This window comes from Erpetoichthys calabaricus, chromosome 16, assembly GCF_900747795.2.
Source record: "Erpetoichthys calabaricus chromosome 16, fErpCal1.3, whole genome shotgun sequence".
Taxonomy (NCBI): Eukaryota; Metazoa; Chordata; class Cladistia; order Polypteriformes; family Polypteridae; genus Erpetoichthys; species Erpetoichthys calabaricus.
Window position 1 is genome coordinate 82,191,945 of NC_041409.2, and position 23,884 is coordinate 82,215,828.

Sequence of the window (23,884 nt, forward strand, 5' to 3'; positions counted from 1 at the left end):
GGTTTCGGAGGAGAGACTGCGTCTCTTTGGGGTGCGTCCAGCTCCCCTCTTCACAACGTGAGCAGCAGAGATGCGAAGTGGCTGATGTGTAGCGTAGTGGGAGGGGGAAGATGGGGTGGCGAGTGAAGCGAACAGGGTGCAAACCCCCTATAAATAATTATTTTAATTTTGTACATTTACAGATTTACTAATATTCTAACCAACAACTGGGGGTTGGGTGCCAAAGGCTTGCCCCCCTAGTATAAAATAAAGTACAAAGACTGTTGCCAACATAAAAAACACCACAAGTCAAAAATGAATTAAAATCTAGTCTTCCATTAGGCATATGTGTTGAAAAAATGCATTATATATAAAAACAGTTAGATACACAGCTAGTTTTTTTAAAATCACATAATCATATATATTTTCTGTGAAACATCCACTTATTATAAAATAAAGCAAGTCTAGATAATTGCATTATTTTTATCATTGAAACCTGCCTCACAGTTACAGCTATAGCACTTATGAGGATTTAGCTTCTCCAGCTGACATTTCCATAGAACACACACTATAAGCCAAGCAGATTGTTAATGAGGCACTTTGAAAATCTCTAAAATTTGAAAGGCAAAGTCCGTAAGGTTCAGTTAGCAGAAGCTAAAACAATCAAAAATTGTATCAATAATTTGCAGAACTTATGTGTTCCCTGGCATAATTAATGAAAAACTAATAAATGATAAAGTGGATAGCTTTAATACACGAATGGGCAGCCATCTATGGTTTAACATTCAATGGACAATCATTTCTCTGGTTAACTGCCTTGGAATCCCATCCAGAATGAGCTCCTCTCTTATAATGAATGTGCTGAGAAAGTCACAAGTCCTAGTGGAAAAGAGACATGAATGTTTAGTTATGCTTCACAAATGAAAAAGAACGATAGAAAAAATGTTTAAGTAGCCAACGCTGGGATTATTTTTTTCTTATAATGATACCATTTTTTTTAAACAGGTATCTACAGAGCTGAAAGTGCCTAGCAGCAATACAGAATCATTAAAACTTTACACCAACTTCTTAACGGCAGCAAGACTTTTTCTTTTCTTTCCTCAACTATACATTTTACAGCCATTGGCCAAACATTTGAAACCTTCAAGAAACTGAATCAAAGTCAATTTGCATTTACATTTATTTGCTTAGCAGATACTTTTATCCAAAGTGATTTACAAAGGTCAACATAATCAAGTGAAAATTAGTCTGGGGGAAGTGTTACAAGAGTGGTTACAGAATTGATCATTATAAATGAAGAGCTCAAATAAAATACAAGTGAGTTACAATTCCTAACTTACAAAAACCATAAAGGCTAATATCAGATAAACAGAAATTTACCATACAAGAGAGAATTCCAATGCTTCTTCAACACACAGAGGGAGTCAGAATTTCGAATGGATGAGGCAGCTCATTCAGCTACACGAGTCTGGGTTGAGATTTGGTGCCACGCAGAGGTAGCATCACCAGATGCCGTTCATCAGCAGACCCGAGTGGCTGAGAAGGAGCACAGCACCTCACAAATGTCTCCATATATTTGCTGTAGGTGCTGACCTGTTGACTAGTCTGTAGGTAAGGACTAAGGTTTTGAACGCAATATGTCCTGCTACAGGGAGCCAATGCAGTGATCTAAAAGAGGTGTGACACGTGCATGCCTAGGTTGGCTGAACACCACACGTGCCATTGCATTTCGAATCATCTGCAGTAGCATGGTGACGCATACAGGTACTCCTACCAGAAAAGATCTGTAGTAGTGTAGACATGACAAGACTAAAGCCAAGGCAAGGCGTTGTGCTGCTTACTATGTCAGATATGGTCTGATTTTGCAAATGTTGTACGGAAAGAATCTGCAAGGTGCAAAGACCATTACAACAAATTCAGTGAACGACAGTTGGTTATTGATCACCACCCCAAGGTTATGAACAGACTTGGTGGGTATTTGTGATAATGAGCACCAGGGTGATGGACTGAATAGACAGATGAGCTGGGATGACAAGAAGGTCCACCTTTGCCAGGTCACCTTGTGGTTTAAAGTTGGATTATTACCAGTAAAGTCATATTTCATTACACTCCCATCTGGGCTTACTCCTGGTTGTGAAGGAAAAAACATTCCCTTTACACTTGCAGATTTTTGGCAGATGAGAGTTGCACCCCAAATTAAGTCGGCAGATCCTTGGCTTCTACGCAATAAGGGATCGTCACAGTCTCCACAAGGCACTGCAATAATCAGGACTGCATTGAATATTTACTCATGTTTAGCCTGCAAAGGAAAAGAATATAACTAGTAAACTGACAAAATACTATTCTAAGAAGCTAATTCAAAATGTCAACATATTTTCATTAAGAATATTTGCAAAATGCACTTTTACTTTCTGCAAAACAGCTAGAATGTATAACAATTTAATAGCTCTATTTAAATATTCCAAACATATGCGCAATAAGCTGAACATTCAACAATGCAACTGATCTTTATTTCAAAGAGAATGTTGCCTCATACGAAAGTACAGCTATGAAAAGTAACCTCATCTTTAAGAAACAGGTAAATAAATATACTGTGAAAATCAAAGAAAAATCAAGTTTTAAGAAACTTCTGTAAAGCGTATCATAATGAATGAAGCAGCAAAGAACATTAAAAAATGTAAAAAGAGAACGATCAAGCCAAGGCACCGATTAAAGATCAATCTTACACTAACTTCCATGCACATGTGACTCAGTGGCCAGCATGTTACAGGTTCTAGAAATGTTCTGCAGACTTTTCTCTGACTGCTGAAAACACAATCTCAGAATTTGAAATCACTGTACATTAAACATTTCTGCAAAATAAAAATAAGCGTTTTTTATATTTTTCTCTTCATGGCATAATGCAACAAATGGACATGGAATATAATGAAGCTTGTACAAGAGCTTGAAAAGTAACAACTGGACATACGTAGTTAGACAGTGTATCAATGTCTCTGCAATCAATTAAGAACTTTCATAATATCCATATAAATATTCATTAAAAAAAAACATCAGTAAAAAATGAATTTGCCTTTAATGACCTCTTGGGCATGGCTATCAGCAGTGTGTCTGTCGACCTTTTTGAGAGGTTTATTTACCTTGGCAGTGCCTCTTTCTTTCAGACTGGGAGAGCATGGGCGGGGGGGTCATGAGGTCGCTGGAAAGGTGGGGTGGGGGTGTGGCGCTCCCAAAATCTATGCAAAAGGACAAAGGTCCAAATATTTAGAGTCCTGGTGCTTTCTGTCTTGCTATATGGTTGTGAGACATGGACGCTTATCCAGTGACCTGAGATGAAGGCTGGACTCCTTCAATACTGTGTCTCTTTGGAGAATCCTTGGGTACTGCTGGTTTGACTTTGTGTTGAATGACCAGGCCAAGGGGATGCCCACATAACACCTGGTTGCGGCAGATGGATGGTCATTTCGGGTGTCTGCCTAGGGGGTTACCAACCAGGATCTGGAGCTTTTTCGTCGTGTGGTGGGTCTGGCAACATGCTGTACCAGTGTATGCTCCCCAACCTGACCTGACTTGTTCTGTTTCCATTTTAATTAAAACGGTAGTTTGAGCCACTTGCTGATTATCATATAAAGTAAATTAACTTTTTAATTACAATGAACAAGGTAAAGTTGCACTTATTTTTTTCACACAGGCTTCTGCATGTTGGGTCATTATCTTTATATATAATATACGCTACTGTGGCTGTTCGTTTGGCTGTCCAGGATTTTAAATCACTTGTAGCTTGCAAACCATTTCACCTATTGACTTGAAATTTGGTACACATATACTACATGACGTCTACTATCCGCTTTCGGGGTGATGATTGACCTCTAAGGTTACTCCTTTTTTTATTATTTTATTTTATTGTAGAAATGGCGCATGTGTATGGGCACCTTTTTCATCCATACCACCTTCACCGTCACTTCCCCTACCTCTTCATATCTTAAATCATTCTTGAGGCAGACTGAAGACTTAAGTGCCAGCTTAAGTGAAAGATTAAAGAAAACGTACTAATTAATTGCAACAAACACAAACACTGACTTAATCAATTTTAACATGAAAAGATGCAGACGAAAGAAGAGAAGAAGCAGGCCAATCAACCTCTGAGCAAATGAATGATAAACGTACTGAGAAAGAGGAAGAAAACTAGGAATGCTCAAGTCAAGTGTATTCACGGCAGTGCAGTGCGCCATTATTGGTTTTCTTTATAAAAATAACTAGACAGTGTGACATACGTGCACATGGAAGGCAGCTAAAGGGCTTGAATGAGGGCAATTCCGAATGTGACCGAGATGTGGCAGAGTGCACCGATTCTTTTTCTCGCTTTCCTGCAGACCATTCATGGGAAATTCCATCTGGCCCTGTTGACGTCACTTCCGGGTCCGATCCTATAGATGAAGACCTTTCCAATCCCAGCCCCTCTGATGTCATTTCCTATGCTGACCTTGAAAAGCCTCCACCTTTCCCCTATTCCCTCAGTTCTGTTTTGGACTCCTGTTTGTGCACATCAGTGCTATCCTTTATTTGCAATTTACAGCCAGGAACATAATATAAGGGTGGCTGCCCCAAACCTTGCTATGGCTCTTTATGGAGTTTGTGACAACAGTAAAATGGTTCAAATTACCTCTTTAATTTAAATGGAAAGAGTAACAGGCTTCTGCTGAACATTGAAAAAATGTTTCATAGTTTGACAATATTCTCAATTTCTGCTACAACATGTAAATGACAGGGTCAGATTTTGAGATAAACAGCATGAATACATAGATCCACTAATCCCTGTGTCAACTCCACAGTCTGGGGACAGTACTGCAATGCCCTGTTCAGCATGTTTTCTTGGCATACACCTCTTAATATCAAATGAGCATCATCTGAATGAAACAGTTTCTCACCTTGTTAATTGCTTTATGCCTACCACACAAATCACTATTTCCAGCAAGACAATGCTCCATGTTACAAAGCACAAATATTTTCAAGTTAACACTATAAACTCGACAAAGTTTTCAATGTATTCCAGTGGTCTGCCCATTGCCCAGATCTCAATCCAGCAGGGGACCTTTGGGATGAAGTGGAATGGTATGTTTGTGGAGTGCAATGCTGTCAAGTCAGCAAGGACCAAAATCCCTAAGGAATCTTTGAAAATGCTGTTGAATCCTTGAAAAATTCAAGCTGTTCCGGAGTTGAAAGGGGTTCCTATCCAGGAATGGATGGTGCACCTAACAAAGCAGACTATCAATGTAAGCATCTTTTAAATATGTAAGCAAAAAATTTACTTGAATACAACCAATAAAATAAACCTAAACCCTGCACTAAACTGCACAGAATGCAATTAAAAATACTTAATACATACATTTGCAAAAAAAGATTTTTAAAATTGGTTTAAACAAATCTGTTGTACACATATTTTAAATAAAATGAAAAATTACCATAAAATTAAGCACAGTATATTTCCTCTGTATATGATTCAGACTTGAACATGGAAATTGGAAAAACAACAACATGGGATAGAATTGGCAAAAATAGTTAAAATGTATTGGTTAATAAATTTGACTTACTTACACACTGATGTTCATCAACTTTGTGCTAGGATTTCTTGACATTGCTTATATATCTCGATCAAACAATTCAGTCGTGGTTTACAGCTCTTAAAAAAAAAAAAAGTGAAAAATGGAATTTGATTTATTTAGAATTACTAATGTAGAAAGTAGACAAGAGTACAAGAAGATAAGGCACAAGGTGAAGAGAGAGGTGGCGAAGGCTAAAGATAAGGCGTATGATGAGTTGTATGAGTTGTTGGACACTACGGAGGGAGAAAGGAACCTGTACCGATGATGTGCAGCAGGTTAGGGTGGTAAAGGATAAAGATGGAAACGTACTCACAAGTAAGGAGGGTGTGTTGAGCAGATGGAAAGAGCACTTTGAGAGATTGATGAATGAAGAGAACGAGAGAGAGAAGGTTGGATGATATGGAGATAGTGAATCAGGAAGTGCAATGGATTAGCAAGGAGGAAGTAAGGACAGCTATGAAGAGAATGAAGAATGGAAAAGCCGTTGGTCCAGATGACATACCTGTGGAAGCATGGAGGTGTTTAGGAGAGATGGCAGTGGATTTTTTAACCAAATTAGAATCTTGGAAAGTGAGAGGATGCCTGAGGAGTGGAGAGGAAGTGTACTGGTGCCAATATTTAAGAATAGGGGGGATGTGCAGGACTGTAGTAACTACAGGGGGATAAAATTGATGAGCCACAGCATGACATTATGGGAAAGAGAAGTGGAAGCTAGGGTAAGAAGTGAGGTGATGATTAGTGAGCAGCAGTATGGTTTCAAGCCAAGAAAGAGCACCACAGATGCAATGTTTGCTCTGAGGATGTTGATGGAGAAGTTTAGAGAAGGCCAGAAGGAGTTGCATTGTGTCTTTGTGGACCTGGAGAAAGCATATGACAGGGTGCCTCGAGAGGAGCTGTGGTATTGTATGAGGAAGTTGGGAGTGGCAGAGAAGTATGTAAGAGTTGTACAGGATATGTACGAGGGAAGTGTGACAGTGATGAGGTCTGCAGTAGGAGTGACGGATGCATTGAAGGTGGAGGTGGGATTACATCAGGGATTGGCTCTGAGCCCCTTCTTATTTGCAATGGTGATGGACAGGTTGACAGACACGATTAGACAGGAGTCCCCATGGACTATGATGTTTGCTGATGATGTGATCAGTAGCGATAGTAGGGAGCAGGTTGAGGAGGCCCTGGAGAGGTGGATATATGCTCTAGAGAGGAGAGGAATGTAGGTCAGTAGGAACAAGACAGAATACATGTGTGTAAATGAGAGGGAGGTCAGTGGAATGGTGAGGAAGCAGGGATGAGAGTTAGCGAAGGTGGAGGAGTTTAAATACTTGGGATCAACAGTACTGAGTAATGGGGATTGTGGAAGAGAGGTGAAAAAGAGAGTGCAGGCAGGGTGGAGTGGGTGGAGAACAGTGTCAGGAATAACTTGTGATAGACAGGTAGCAGCAAGAGTGAAAGGGAAGGTCTACAGGACGGTAGTGAGACCAGCTATGTTATATGGGTTGGAGACGGTGGCACTGACCAGAAAGCAGGAGACAGAGCTGGAGGTGTCAGAGTTAAAGATGCTAAGATTTGCACTGGGTGTGACGAGGATGGATAGGATTAGAAATGAGGACATTAGAGGGTCAGCTCAAGTTGGACTGTTGGAACACAAAGTCAGAGAGGTGAGATTGCGCTGGTTTGGACATGTGCAGAGGAGAGATGCTGGATATATTGGGAGAAGGATGCTAAAGGATTAAGCTGCCAGGAGCTAAGAGAAGGTTTATGGATGTGGTGAGAGGGGACATGCAGGTGATGGGTGTAACAGAACAAGATACAGAGGACAGAAAGATATGGAAGAAGATGATGCTCTGTGGCAACCCCTAACAGGAGCCTTCGAAAGCAGAAGAAGAAGACAATTACCAATGTAGATCATCTATAAAAGATATCCTGCATGAGTCAGCCAGAGTAGTGAATAAACGAAGCACCCATCATTGCCATGATATTTTACCCCAAAGAGACTGCAAAATCAGCAATAACTCTCATAAAAGTTCTAAAAATTACAGCAATGTATTGTTGATGTTGAAAATTAAAGAAATGATACAAATGCTTACTGTAGCAATGCAAAAAAAAAAAAAAATCTTGCAGATGACTTAAAGGCTAATTCTTTTTCTTTAAGACAACCTGTACTACCTGGCATCAATATGATGTATTTAATCAATTTAAAACTTTTCAAAGATGTTCATTTCCTTAAAATACAATGTGCCAAATACAGGAAACGTGTGCTGCATACTTACATTAAATAACTGTATTCCGATTGTGGTATACGTGGTAATATCTCATAAAATCTACTCAGCCCTGACAAGGCAAAACAGATGCAAGTGACACTTAAAACAGTCTCATCGGTACCGGACTCCTAAAGGCTGAGAAGCAGCTCAAAGCTTAAACACTAAATGCATACCATGGCAAAGTAGGAAATATACATACACGAATGGCTCAAAGTGGTAATAAAATGACAGCCAAAGATTGTATTAAGAATGCCTATTTTTTTCACATTTGCTCCTTCACTTGCACATTCATTCCTTCTTATTTACAAGTACAAATTAATATTCCTACAACATCCCCAGAGAGGGAAGAAAAGGTCCATCGATTTATTTACGGAACCCCCTTATTTAAACAATGGGACATACAGGGGACCACAGTTTACCCTGCCACCCTAAGAAACCAGGCCAAAAAAAAAAAATACAACTTTTAATGAATAATTGTCAACATTCTTTATTGAATAAGACAGTGACACTGAAAGCGGTATGGATCAAAGGGCCTGAATGTGAATGTAAGAAAAGCTAGACTGACTTTCTGCAGAACAAGGGCAGGAAGCACTGAAGAAGCTGGCAATGATGAAACTATGGTTTAATGGGTAGTTAACATTTGCTTATCCTTTTGTTGATGTAAAAGCTGAAATCACAACAAATCTATTCAGGATGGTGTTCAGGTTTAATTAGATTTATGCCGAACATGGTTACATCACAATAATTGCTTTATTGTGTAAATGTAGGAAACAAATGTGTTGTCTGAACACCTAAACATTGTCAAGAAGGCGTACATAGGAAGCGTCTCACTGGCAGGTCCATACCCAATACAGGGAAGTCTTTGGGTATGACACTGCCACTAACCACTTACTTGTCTGTTTCCTTTAGAATGGAGAACTCCCAAGAGGTCTAGTGACATCACTTCCACTTACACTCTCATTTAATGGGGTTTCCATTGGAATGACAAATCTTTCTTTTTTTTTCTTTTGTTCACACTATATTACCACTGCTTCCTAGCCTGCTTTCTTCGTTTTAATAAAGCTATACCTGTAAATGGTGTCTGTATAGTTTCAGTAATTTGAGACAGTAATGTGATGGTCTTATTAAAAAAATATTACACATTTCTTGCTAAACCGGATTTTAAAACAAATGGGCCAAGAAATTGGAGCAAATGTCAAGAATAAACTTAGATTGTACACAAACTTATATTTTGGGTTACCTACACGGTTTTATTAATAAAATTACCACACACAACAAATTCTCCTGTAATTATTTTTTATTTCATCCTGTGACCCATATTCTGAGGCTAGTATTTGATTTACAGGTGCATTGCTGTCACACTAAAGAGCCCATCTCAGTAGCATCTGGCACAAGGCAGAATCCGGCCTCGAGTGAGACAACAGTGCACTCAGGTACATAATCACATTCATCAATATTATGCCTTTTTATAACCTCCAATCAAGCTATAATAAAAACAAGCAAAAAGTACTAACTTTGCACACATTGACATGCACCATTTCAGCAGATATGATATTGATTTATTTTCAGCCACAAGGTGGCAGTACAGAACTATCTTGATAAGAATAATTCAGAGCTTTGGACATGCACTACATGGACAAAACATTTGGTTGCCTGATCATTACACCAACAGGGACTTTAATGACACTGTTTCAAATATATAGACCTTAATATGAAGTTGCCCCACTCCCCTTTCTGTGGGAATTTCTGCCCATTCATTCTGTAGAGCATTTATGAGATCAGGCACTGATGTTGGATTAGAAGGCCTGGCTTGCAATCTCCATTACAGTTCATCCTAAAGGTGTTCAGTGGGGTTGAGGTCAGGGCTCTGTGTGGGGCAGTCAAGTTCTTCCACTTGGAACTCATCCAACCATGTTCTTATGGACCTTACTTTGTGCACAGGGGCACAGTCATGCTGGACTAGAAAAGGGCCTTCTCCAAACTGTTCCCAAAAAGTTGGAAGCATAGTATTGTCCAAAATGGCATAGTATGCTGAAGCATTAAGATCGCCCTTCACTGGAAGTAAGGGTGTGATGGTGCGGGTCGATTCTACGTTCCCTCTTCTATTGTGGGAACCTCTTGAACCCAACACTGTCAATAGTGATGACCGGGATGAGCTGAGCAAATGAGGGCACCACACAAAGCAAAGGGGAAGGTGCAAAGTGCTCAGTGCCTTTTATTAAAACAATTCAACAATCAAAGTGTCCAAAAAGTGCAGTGCTTCAAAAAGTGTCAGTAAATAAATAATCCATAAAATAAAGTGCACGGTGGAGGTTAAAAACAAATCAAATAAATATTACTTTAAAAACGAATGAGGTTCAAACACAGGAAGCTGTCTTTAAAAACCTTGAGCCCCGGTGCAGTCCTTTAAAACCTGATGTCTCCTTGACTAAACCCAATACGGGCTCTTGCAGCCAAGTGGGTACCTATTGAGCAGTTCAGCCCACCTCCAGCGCTGCTCCTAGGCTCTAGCCCTTCTAGCCCTCTCTGGCTCCAGGCAGGGCACCACAATAAGCCTTGGACACCCGCTGCCAGGCTTGCCTCCCCGTGGTCCATGGCACCACCCATAGAATGCCTCTCTCAGCCTCTCCTTCCCCTGCAGCTGCGCTGCCTCTCTGTGGCAAGCTGCTACAACTAAGCAGCACTTTGGCCATGCCAGCTCCCCAGGTCACCCAGCTGGAGAGACCATTCACATGACCTGAAAGGACTTCCTCCCAGCTGCCTGCCTTCTCCTCCTTTCCTATGCTCACTTGCACTGGATCTCATCCTCGCTCCTGCCTTTTCTCTCTCTGCATCTCTTAACCTCCATCCTTTTCTCTCTCTCTTGCCGATAGGCCTTTTTCTCTCTAAACAGCCCCACACCATTTTCCCTCCTCAAAACTCCACAGTTGGCACAATACAGTCAGGCAGGTAACCAAACCACCATCCACCATACCCAGACTCGCCCATCTAACTGCCAAACAGATAAGCGTGATTCATCACTCCATAAAACACGTTTCCACTGCTACACAGTCCCAGTGACGGTATGCTTTGCACTACTACATTCGACATTTGGCATTGGACTTGGTCATTGGTCATGGAAACCCATTCCATGAAGCTACCGTCGCACAGTTTTGTACTTGGATTAATGCCAGTGAAAGTTCAGAACTCTTCAGCTATGGAATCAGCAAAGTATTGGCAACTTTTACACACCATGCACCTTAGCAGTCGTTGACCCCGCTCAGTAACTTTACAAGATCTTCCACTTTGTGGCCGAGTTGCTGTTGTTCCTAAAAGCTTCAACTTTCTAATAATACCACTTACAGTTGACTGTGGAATATCCAGCAGGGATAAAATTTCACAAACCGTCTTATTGCAAAGGTGGCATCCTTTCACATCACCACACTTGAAGTCCCTGAACTCTTCAGAATGACCCGTTTTGTTTCACAAATGTTTGTAAATGGAGACTGCATGGCTAGGTGCTTGATTTTATACACCAGTGGCAATGGGTCTGATTGAAACACCTGAGTTCAGTAATTAAGAGGTGTGTCCTAATACATTTGTCCATATAATGTACTAATATTATGAAAAAGAAGCTCATTTCCAATGTGAACTGGTATTGAATTTATCATATACAATACAAAGTCAGACTGTGAAAAAGTATGTATTTTATGCTGTTCATCTAAACAAATTGCACTTTACGAATTTTAAATGGTACTCTCAGTCTATCTATTGTTTAATAACTTGTAAATGTTATTTTTAGGCAATTCAGAATTGTTTAAAACTATTTTACATTTATTACTAATTAAAAGACAAGAATAAAACTTTCAGTCTAGTACTATACCTACTCTTACATGTACTGTCCTGGTGAAGTTATTAGTGCGCAAGTAAGATAAATCATACATTAGGAACTTTATTAGGGAGCAAGTACATTACAAAACCTAAGCTGACTTTGTACACAATTAAGGTAATTGCAATGATATAAAAAGTTAAGACAAACATCTGTTTAGAACTGTTTGCGTTCTCATTTGTTCTTATATGGTGCAGTAGATGGACAGAAGTTTTCAGACAATACTACTACTACTAATACAGCTAATCACAAAACTATCTAAGATAATTACTAGAAACATTTAATATCATTCAACATTAATGCATCCTTTTCCTCACTATGGATGAAACACAAATACTTCTGCTTGGAATACTAAAATGTGTTAAGAAAAAAGGAACCAAAATTCTCAATATCATTATTGAAATTTCTGCTTTTGTTAATGAAAAAAAAACCAAAGTAAAATGTAGACATCACATTTAGTAAAATGCCGCCACCAATAATATTAGAGTAAAAAATCAAACAGGTAATTTTTTGAGTAAAAAAATCATTTCAATGCCTTGGCTTCTTCATTGTATTATGAAGAGGCAAAAATTACCCACCAGAAGTTAACAAGAAACTTTGACATATTATCATTAAAAGGTCCAAATCAAGAATGAGTATATATTAATTCTGAAGGCATTAGATATTACTGAAAATCAAACATTGAGACATCTCAAAAGAAGAAGTTACAAATATCTGGACAGTCCTCTGGAACTGATGATGATGAGAAAGGATAAATGTAATCAGAAAAGGTACTAAGAAGTCAACAATAATGTAAAAATAGCTGTAGAAATGCATGGCTGCTAGCTGACCATTCACTACTTATTACGACCATTTAACTTACTGTGCATAAATATCAGCTGTGAGGTAAGACCAAAGCCGTTTCTCAAAAAAAAATGCAAGCTGTATAAATTGCAGCTTCCCAAAATCATCTATTAAGGAACACGGGATTGACTGGCTTCCTGATAGGGTTGGATCATTTCTCGTCTACCTGAAATACCCATATGATGGACAGAGATGAATGGATATATGTCTTGACCAGCAAGAATTGTGTTCCCTTTCCCGGTTGGATCTCTGTAATGGAATATCAGGAGGAGACTGCCTATCAGGGTAGTATACTTCCCCAAGCTACTACATGGTGGCATCCCTTAGCTGGAGCATCCATGTGCGCACTCACAGGACAACCTGGATATTTTTATTGGTCTTATTGGACCATCCAGCTGGATGCCATGGGTGCTGCTGGGAATGGATTTTCTTAGTCAGATGGCGATCCCAGAAGTAGTGTTATATATTGGCACAGGAAATATTTCTTGGTCCAGCATAAAAGGAACCACCTCACTTCACTCAGGGATTCGGCATGTGAGGGTAAATCAACAAAGTAAAGGCAATTTGAAAATTACATGATAACTGCAATACAAAAGCTTCTTTTGGGGAAGATCTGAGAGTTTTGGAGCAGATTGTCACCGGAGATTAGACATGGGTCCATCACTGTGAACCAGAGAGAACGAGACAAAGCATGCAGTGGAAATACCTGCCTTAAAAAGTAAAGCAGAAATTTAAATGACAGCCCCCTTCTAAGAAAATCATGACGACCTTCTTTTGGGACATGAAGGATCTTATTTTGGTTAATTTCCAGGAACATGGACAATCAATGACCAGTGCTGTGCATTGCTTAGAGAAAAACTGAAACCTGCAATTTGCAACAAAAGAAGAATGCTATCAAAAACAGTCTTGCTGCATCACATCTTAGGTCCACTTAAAAGGCCCTGCATGGTTGCGGATTCACCTCTGATGATGAGGTTAAGGAAGTGGTGCAAAATCTGGATTCTGGAGTAGCCAAAAAGTAGACATTTCTCCCAAAGAATGAAAAACTTAGTGGAACGATACAAGAAGTGCATCGACCTGCAGGGAGACTATGTGGAGAAGTGATGTAACTGTTACACTCTTCTGTTCATAGTCACTGGTATTACGGTCATAGTTCTGGTTTGGATTGAGAAGAAAATGAATAGCTCAACAAATCTGTTGACTACATGAAAGCTTTCACAATGATAATCAAAAGTATACAGTCCAACGAGTGGTATAAAACTGTTCTGGAATGGCTCAGTCAGAGTGTGGACCTCAGTTCTACACAAAATACGTCGATCTGCCTAAACAGGTTGTTTTGAATGCATTTCAACGGAGATTGAACTTTTCTGTAGCGATTAATGGGATACTACTGCAACTTTCAGATGTGCTAAACCTATAGAGAAACACCAATCTAAAATGTACCTTGATGTGCTGATCAATCACCTGCCAATCTGAATTGCCCAACTTTCACTACAGAAGACTTGAATAGTGATCGGTAAATTGGCTGATCACAAAAAAATGATTTCTCGAGAAGCATCTTTTCTAATCTTTATGGTAATTTAGTTAGAACATTCCTTTATACAGTATAAAGACAGGAGCAAAACAATCTTTAACTGAGAGAGTGAGAAGGAAGACTAGAATATTAGCATTTACATTAAAGATAACAATAAACTGAGAAAAAGGAGCTGGAGGAGTAGTCCTGTGTAATTAGACACATGTCAAGAAAAGCTACTTTAATGAATTTAGGCCTTTTTATTTTGTCTCTTAATGAAAACAGACACTGCTTGTCGGAGTTTGGCCGGTGAGTGAGCTTGTGTTGAGTACAGGAGCTCACATTTTCAATTACAAAAAGTATAGACAAAGAAGAATTTGAAATGGCTGCTTAGTAAAGAACAGGCTTGTTAGCCTAAAAGCAAAATTTGCCTATTTTACTTGTAAACTTAAGAATGTTAATGTCTTTGTTAATAAAAAAATAAACGTAATACATGCGGTCTATAGTTTGATTATAAAAATATCAAGGTCAACACTTTAATATAGGACATAAAACTTCTACTTGTCTGATTAAACAGAAGCCAGTCAATCAGTCAGTCATTTTCCAACCTGCTATATCCTAACACAGGGTCACGGGGGTCTGCTAGAGCCAACCCCAGCCAACACAGGGTGCAAGGCAGGAACAAATCCTGGGCCGGGCGCCAGCCCACCGCAGTTAAGCAGAAGCTTTTGGTCTAAAACGTTTTTTAGAGGGATAAAGGAAAAAAAATATATATATATCTCAAAATTGGTATTGGAATTGGCTAACTCAGTAACATAATATCTGTGATCATTAACAGCCCTAAAAAACCTGACCAGAACGTCTGTAATATAGACCCACTGCTGGAGTTAAAGCAAAAGGTGCTTCACAAAGCATACATTCAAGGATATGCAAATGTTTGTAACCAAGACAGTGAATGTTGATTATTTTAATTAGTTTTCATAAAAACAATCTTTATTTTTTATTATGGGTTACAAAATCATATTAAAGATGAAAAAAGAGGTGTTTCATTTTAGTATTGAATCTTCAATAGAGCCATCTAGTACTTTCTATATCCACTGTACTGATGTTTTTATGTGATTTGATTCAACACTGGAAGATAGATAGATAGATAGATAGATAGATAGATAGATAGATAGATAGATAGATAGATAGATAGATAGATAGATAGATAGATAGATAGATAGATTTGAAAGGTACTAGATAGATAGATAGATAGATAGATAGATAGATAGATAGATAGATAGATAGATAGATAGATAGATTCCACAAATTGGAACACGTGCGAGGGAAGTCAGTTATAATTCTAAGTTAACTCAACAGCATACTTTATTTGAAGCTCTTTCCCTAAAACTGTGAGTATAATTTTAACAAGTACCTACCTGAAACACAGGCACAATGTCGCCGACTTCATTAGGATGTAAAGGCTCCTTTAACAATATACAAAGGTAATAAATCACTCTCTGCTGCAGAAGTAAAAAATAGAATAATATTTAGTTTGTATTTGTAGAATTAAATAAAATAATAATAACTAAATCATTTTCAAACCAAACAACCAAGGCTTATGCTCACATGGACAAAGCTGGCAGCGCTGCAAAGATGATTTTTTTTTTTTTTATTTCTTTAGTGCTTTCAATACTATCAGCCATCTGTGTTATGGGGTAAGCTCAGGGATAAGCACGTGGATGACCCTGTGGTGTCCTGGAAAATGGACTGTCAGGCAGACCGTAGTTTGTGAAATTCAAGGACTGTGTTTCTGATACAGATGTGAGCAACACTGGAGCACCACAAGGAATAGGCCTGTCTCCTTTTCTCTTTACTCTGTACACCTACAACTATAAATATTATATAGCAGGTCATATCACATGCACAAATTCTCTGATAATACTGAACTTAGGGGATGTATTGATAAGGGGGATGAGACAGGGTATAGGATTCATTGTTAAGAAATAATTTACACCTGAAAAATACCAAACTTATCCTTTAGTACAAAAGTGGAGATGCTTACATATAGAAAGCAACCTCAAAAAGGTTTAGAGATTTACATGGATACAACATTAAAATTGTGTGAGCAATCTGTAGTAGCAATTAAGCACACAAACAAATTTTAGTACAAATTGGAAGAATTTCTGAATATAAATCTAGGGGCATTATGCTTAGGCTGATCATAGTGCAATTCAGATTGCCTTTGGAGCACAGCGTGTAATTCTGGACAACACATAACATAAAAAGGATATAGCAGCTCTAACTGTACAAGGAAGATAAACATTATGCATTGTGTCGGACAGCCAGGACGCCTCTTCTGCTTATGGTCCGGGGGAACAGGCATGGGCTGTACAATACCACCCCCGGGACGCTAGATGGCAGCCACCCTGGACAGCAGTGGTACCTCAGATACCCGCAGGGCCCCATGGGAGATGGAGTTCTCTTCAGCCCTGTTGGGGTCCGGGGGTGCCACAAGGGGGCACTGCAGTGGCTCCTGAGCCTGAGTGGGCGGTTCTTCCGCCACACCCGGAAGTGCAGCCGGAAACGAGCAGTCAAGCACCTGAAACACTTCCGGGTGGCTTATAAAGGGAGCCACCAGCCACTAATGAAGGAGCCAGACTCGGGAGGAGGGAGACGAAGCTTGCCAGGAGGAGTGCTGGAGGAGAAAGAAAGAGAATGAGAGAGCAGAGAAGAGAAAGAATTGTGTTTTGGTGTTGGGACTGTGTTGTTGTGCTTGTGGGAACGGGGAAGACGTTTCCACAAGGGGGGAAAAAAGAAAATAAAAGCCCTGTGTGCTTTGAACCCGTGTCCTATATCTGTCTGTGTCAGGGCTCACCTTTACAGCATCCTGGAACTAAAGGGCATTTCCTGCACCGTGAAGCTCAGAGAATTAAACGTCTTTAGAGGCATGTGTGGAGACATAATCCAGGTTCTCAAATTTCTCAAATACATATAAAAATGGATTTTGTAGCATTCTTTCTGTTAAGTAGAGAATTACTACTTTAAGACATTAGTGGAAAAAATGGGAAGTGCATTTGATACGAAACCACAGATTCACTTCTTCTCATAAAATACTTGGGAATCTGAGACAAATTATAAAGTCATGCACTTGAACCAGAAACTTTGGTAACTTTTTAAAATGATTTTTTTTAAACTTGGATGAGATGAAATGTTGAGACAATTTAGCTTTTACCTAACCAAACAAGCCTGAGAGACTGAATGGCCACTTCTGCTGTAAATTTCTTATGTTTACATTCGCCTCAAAAATCACAAATTCCAAATAGCTCTTCTTCGGGAATTCCAGTTGTCCACAAATCTAGTTCTTCCATAACAGAAAGTCATCCATTAAGTACGGAAAGCCCAAATCTGAGAGATTAAAAGCAATGGCACATATTAGAATGACTTACCATATAGATGGCTTCATTGATTACAACATCCTTCACTTTGCTCATTTCAATAAAAGTAGTGCTTTCTCTCCCTGATGCATAGGAGGAAGTCATCTGTATTCCAAGGGAACCAATAACCAACAATGACTCATGGTCTATCTTCAAAAAATGAAGATGACCCATCATCCCAACAAGAGATAACATTATAGCCACTGATAGGACTTCAGTAACCTGTTAAAAAAAAAAAAAAATAAAAAGGCAGGATTTTGATGATGCCATCACATCAGGAATTTACTGTATGAAAACTTCTTATACAAGATACTAAAACAAAACCAATTAGTTGATGTTTGCTTTGCATCAGGGTTACATACTGTACATGCACCACACATTTATACTGTATATTACACTAGCTGGGGAAGATTTTAGTGTGGTTATCTACAGTAAATGTTACACTGGCAAATTAGAAGTATTTATATTTTACTCTACTGTATATGTAAATGCAGCAATTGTCACTGCAGATTAGAAATTCATATGTATACCCAGTGAGATGTCAAACAATATGACACCTTTTATTGGCTAACTAAAAAGATTACAATAGACAAGCTTTCAAGGCAACTCAGGCCCCTTCTTCAGGCAAGATGTAATCAAGAAAATACAAAAATAAACTGTTCTGCACTCAATGGAGTGTTTGCTTGGCCAAAGGATTTCAAGACTGCAATGCTTAAATGCAACCACCACTCAAGTCTAGCAAAGTTATCTTGTGAAGATGAATCCATCCATCCATTTTCTGATGCTTATCAGGGTCCGGGCTGCGGGGGGCAGCATTCTAAGCAAAGATGTCCTTTTTCCTGCTACTTCCTTTAACTCCTCCTGGGCAGGGTACTAAGGAGTTCTCACGCCTGCTGAGAGATAAAATCTCTTCTGCTTGTCATGGGTCTGCCCTGAGGTCTCCTCCTGGTTGGACATGGCCAAATAAAAAACACCCCAGGGAGGCATCCTAATCAGGTGCCCAAACCACCTCAACTGGCTCCTTTCAATGCGGAGGAGCAACGGCTCCACTTTGAGCTCCTCCAGAGAGTCTGCACTTCACACTATCTTTAAGGCTGATCCCAGACACCCTGCGAAAGAAATTAATTGCCACTTGTATCCGTGATCTAGTTTTTTCAGCCAGTACCCACAGCGTGAGACTATGTATGTTAGCAGGAACAAAAATCGACTAGACAATCCAGAGCTTTGCCGATTAGCTCAGCTCCTTCTTTGCCGCGACTGGCCTGTTGATCTCCCATTTGATCATGGAAGTTGGATCAAGGAATAAATTATTAAATAATACTAATGTAATACTTAACTGGACAGTTTAACATCTGTGGCAGAGCGAAGGGCGCTCAGCAGGCTCCTATCAATTATGGAGAATCCACTGCATCCACTAAATAGTATCATCTCCAGACAGAAGAGCAGCTTCAGCGACAGACTGCTGTCACTGTCCTGCTCCACAGACAGATTGAGGAGATCGTTCCTCCCCCAAACTATGCGATTCTTTAATTCCACCCGGGGAGGTAAACGTTAACATTTAACATTATACATACCGTCTTTTTCCGAAAATAAGACACTGTCTTACTTTCTTTTTTGGTCCAAAATACGCACTAGGGCTTATTTTCGGGGGAGGACAAAAATAAAAGTATATTTATATATTTTTATTTAATATTTATTTATTTTACACAGAATACAGAAATTAAAATTTATTCAATTACAGTCATGTCATCTTCTTCTGGAACATCGTCATAAATCAAGATTTACACCCCTGGAGTCTTCCACAATTCCCTTTTTGTACTCGACGGAATAGCTCTTTCGTTTTGTACTCATTTTAACTGCGGTTAAAAATTATTCACTTTATAAAAAATAAAATTACGTATGAGGAAATAATCAGACTTACAAGACTGAAATGAACAAACATTGTATCTGCACTGTCGCTCAATGTAGACTGCTGCCTTAACGAACAATTATTTATAGTGTGCGCCAACGACGCGTTCCGTCGCATTCCGCATATGCATGCCCCCCTCCACCCCCTCCCCACCTCATTCGACCATACTCTGCGATACGCGCGACGCAGTACAACACAGCAGAGCAGAGCGGACACAATATTTACGGTATGTATTCATGCTGCCTTATGTTGTATTTTTAAGATAAATTCCAAGAATTAATTTGAAACGAACTGTAGAGGTAAACAATGAATTTCTCGGAATATTTTATTTCAAACATTTCTCTGAAATACGAGTATTAGGGAAGCTAAACATACTTAATAAATCAACAGCATTTTTTAACGAATTCTTTTTTTCACATTATTTTAACTAGGGCTTATTTTCGGGGGAGGGCTTATATTACAAAAAGTTCCGAAAATCTCGATAGGGCTTATTTTCGGGGGATGTCTTATTTTCGGAAAAAGACGGTAGTTATTGTCTGTTTTTCACCTGCATTATTATCATTCTTTAATTTAATATTATTTATTGTATCAGTATGCTGCTGCTGAAGAATGTGAATTTCCCATTGGGATTAATAAAGTATCTATCTATCTATCTATCTATCTATCTATCTATCTATCTATCTAATGTTGCCTAAATGGCAAGGGCACTGTTTACTGTGTACATTACATATAAAGTTCAATGTCCTAGATTGACTGACAAGATTTTTTTTTTGATTTATGGACAACTTAAAAAAGCTATTTTCACTTAATGGATCAATCTCAAGGCCCTGAGGCCCAAAAGCATCCAGCCTCGCCAAAAAGTGAGGAAAATCTGAGAAAAACATATCACTGATTTGCAATTAATAGTCAGAAAGAGCAATCTTAGTGTTGATTTATAGCAACTGGATAATATCGCAGATGGCAACTTGTCTGCCTACAAGTCAGCAGCATCATGGTTTGAGTCCTATCTGCGTCCTTTTTTATATTAATCAGATATACACATCACAAATAAAAATATATGCAAACAAGTGATTGTCAACCTTAAACAAATGATATCAGAAATGAAAAACTGTTTATTTTACGATATTCACCTGCATCAGTTTTTAATTCTGTCCATTTTTATGTATGTACATTTATTTTCTACAGTATATTTTAGTGTTGGAAGCATTATAAAAATTTTAGGATTTTCTTTGAATTTTCCATTGCTGCCTTAATTATTCTGCCATTTAAACCAATTACATTATCAGCGTCCCCAATCTCATCAGAACTGATTCCATCTCTCCCTAATCTGCACTGTTCTTTAATAGTTCATATGCATGAATACCAGAAAAACTCGCTATAAAAGAAAAACTGGAATCAAGTCACAGTATGACTGTGCCTATATGTATAACCCCAATTCCAAAAAAGTTGGAATGCTGTGTAAAATGTAAATAAAAACAGAATGCAATGATTTGCAAATCTCATAAACCTGTGTTTTATTCACAATAAAACATAGAAAACATATCAAAAGGATTAAACTGAGAAAATATATCCTTTCAAGAAAATTTCATTTTGAATTTAATAGCAGCAAAATGTCTCAAAAAGTTGGGATGGGGGAACAAAAGTTTGAAAAAAATAAGTGGTACTAAAAAGGAACAACTGGATGAACATTTTGCAACTAATTAGGTTAATTGGCAACAAGTCAGTAACATGATTGGGTATAAAAAGAGGCAGTGTCACTCAAAAGTAAAGATGGGCAGAGGTTCACCAATTTGCCAGAAACTGTGTCTACAAACTGTGGAACAAACCAAATAAGTGCATGTAAGAGTTAGCAGTCAGATACCAGTCAGTAGAAAAGTTAGGACAATTGAGATGGCAAGGTCTGCTATGAAGACAACTACCATTTCAACAACAGTAAAAGAGGACTTAAAAGCTAATTGTCACACTGAATATGTCATGCCATGTTCTAACCCACTTAATTCAGACCAGAGTGCCCTGGGGGGGTTCAGGTTTGGAGGGTTGGTGCCTATCCAACCAGCATTGGGTGCAAGGCAGGAACAAACCCAGGACAGGGTGCTAGTCCGTCACGGGTCACGCACACACACGCCATTCAAACACTAGGGCCAATTTTGTGTCATCAATTCTGCTAACCTGCACGTCTTTGGACTGTGAGAGGAAAGTGGACCACGCAATGGAAATCCATGCGGCACGTGGAGAACATGCAAACGCCACACCGGGAGGACCGGGGACCTGAACCTTAGTTTCCTTAATATAAGACAGTAGCATAATGCACCACCTTGAACCTCCACACTGAACATGAGCTTGAAATTTGGAGTGCCAGAGATGTGGTATGCATTTGAATAGAAGTTCAATGGAAGCCTGAATATATATCAGCAACAGCATGCACAAAGCTGAAACAAAGCCCACGAGCTTTCATAGCCAGTTTTTCCAGTTTAGGGATTACTGTATATTAATTTACTTTAAATGACCAGTACAACCTAACAAGAACGGTACTACATTTCATTGCTTAGCGTGTACAAAGCCATATAAAATTGCCGAAAGCCAAAACCACATGAATGCCACTTCGAAATCGTTGTCACTTACCTCCGTGAAAAAAAAAATGGTGTAGGCACAAAGCCAGAGAGCGCAGGTGCAGCCTGTCACCTTCAGAAAAGACAGCTTGGGGGAGCTCACCGTAAACTCTCCGCAAAAGTCGGAGTGGCGCTGACAATCCAGCGAGATCCGATTGCCGTTGATATCAGAAAACGCTTCGTCCGACATGATTTAAGGATGATCAGTTCCACGCAATCCTTGTGTTTACACTTTTACCAGACTAACATTTTGCGAGTATTACATGTATTTTTCAACTGTAATGATTTTAAGGCTCTTCGTACCCATGCAAATCTAAATATGATTATCACGAAAGAGGACAATTCAAAGTTAACTCATCTAAAACTGTTAGCAAGTGAGCATTCGTTTCGGGACACCTTCTAGCTTGCGAGTCTTTGTCGCGTGAATATGACGTCATGGTCGGGTGGAATGTTGCGGGCTCCAAAACAGTTCGGACGGAGTTATGTAAGAAAACGAAGAGGTGCATTTCTATTTTAATATCAAAGTAATAAACTAGTGGCAATGATAAGCTTGTTCTAACTCTGGTGCAAGATTCAGGGGCGTAGCCAGCCGCCCAAGACGGGTACGGGTCTTTTTTTTTAAAAAAAAAAATAATAATAATAATTAGCTTACAATTGTTATATACTATATATTGTATGTTTCCCCGGCCTCATGTTTTTTGTGAAAATGTTCCAATAAACAGAGCTACACGAATTATACACGAATTATGCAGTGCATACAGTATATTATTATTCAGTGCATAGCTTCACCCCCATTCTAATTTTTAAAACAGTGTGAAATTAGTGTTATTTTCAAAGCAAAATTCAGACAATGTTTTTGTTTAACTGAACTACCAAAATCTTGTACAATAACTGTAAACTAGGACACATATTTGATAATACTAAATATTAATAGTATTAATAGTACTAGTCATGAAGTGCTACATCAGCGTTTTATTTAGTTTCAATAATGTTCATTATTTTTGGCTTTTGCAGGTTTTATTTTTTTTTAAATTACTTATTCTTTTAAAGGTTGTTTACATTGTACTGTATAGTAGTATTTTTTCCGGGCGGCACATACAACTTAGTATTTATAATAATAATACATTTTATTTACAGTATATAGCACCTTTGTCATGCTCAAGGCGATTATTTAAACAGCCGGGCATATGTAACATTGTGTACAAATATTTCTGCATAGAACATTAAACAGATAAAAGCATTAAGTAAAATAAATGACAACAAACCAGAGTAAAATACTAAATTCAATACTAAAAGAAAAGCCTGAATAAATAACATAATTTGTTATATAGCACACACACACATACAAATTATTCTGAGCATCTGGACAGAGAGGTAGACTGAATGAAGGGTCAGAATGTTAGGTTAAGTTAAAATCCTTCCTGAACAGATGAGTTTTGAGTTGCTTTTTAAAGGAATGGATTGAGTCAGCTTCCAAAGTCTGGGTGCTGTACAGCTGAAGGCCCTGTCACCCATAGAGTGCAGGTTAGTGTGGGGCACAAGAAGACTGCAAGAATCAGAGGACCGTAGTGGGCAAAAAGAAGCATAGCGATGGAGAAGGTCACTGATGTAGTCTGTTGAGAGGCCATTTAAAGCTTTATAGGTTAACTAGCCGTGTAAGCCCGTGTTGTAAAAAGCCCGGGGTCATAGAAACTATTGAAATCGTCAGAAAAAAAATTGAAATGTAGAGATGTCAGGTAATTGAAAGTAACTAGTCTGGGCCTCTCTCTCCTAGGAGGTTTCGTTTTGCCAATGTGCTCGCATCACTTGTGCATTAGCAACTGGAGGAAAAATAAAAGGGATACTGCTTTGCCGATGTTAGAGGCTAAGCGACTTTGTCTTTCTTC

At 38.9% G+C, this 23,884-nt stretch overlaps 1 protein-coding gene across 3 annotated transcripts; it reads right to left on the reverse strand.

Moving 5' to 3' along the window:
* Nucleotides 1-295: 295 nt before the first annotated feature.
* pigh (phosphatidylinositol glycan anchor biosynthesis, class H) lies at nt 296-22,438 on the reverse strand. 3 transcript variants are annotated; one of them, XM_028821889.2, is made up of 5 exons: nt 22,012-22,438; nt 17,493-17,702; nt 15,483-15,566; nt 5,572-5,656; nt 296-2,278 (listed from the first exon to the last, which is right to left on the reverse strand). In XM_028821889.2, the coding sequence occupies exons 1-4, from the start codon at nt 22,186-22,188 to the stop codon at nt 5,585-5,587; spliced, it is 543 nt and encodes a 180-aa protein (XP_028677722.1). In that variant the 5' UTR covers nt 22,189-22,438; the 3' UTR covers nt 296-2,278; nt 5,572-5,584. The 3 variants fall into 3 exon arrangements, with proteins under 3 accessions (XP_028677722.1, XP_028677721.1, XP_028677723.1); XM_028821888.2 differs by having other exon boundaries at nt 5,568-5,656; XM_028821890.2 differs by having other exon boundaries at nt 5,564-5,656.
* Between the last annotated feature and the right edge of the window lie 1,446 nt (nt 22,439-23,884).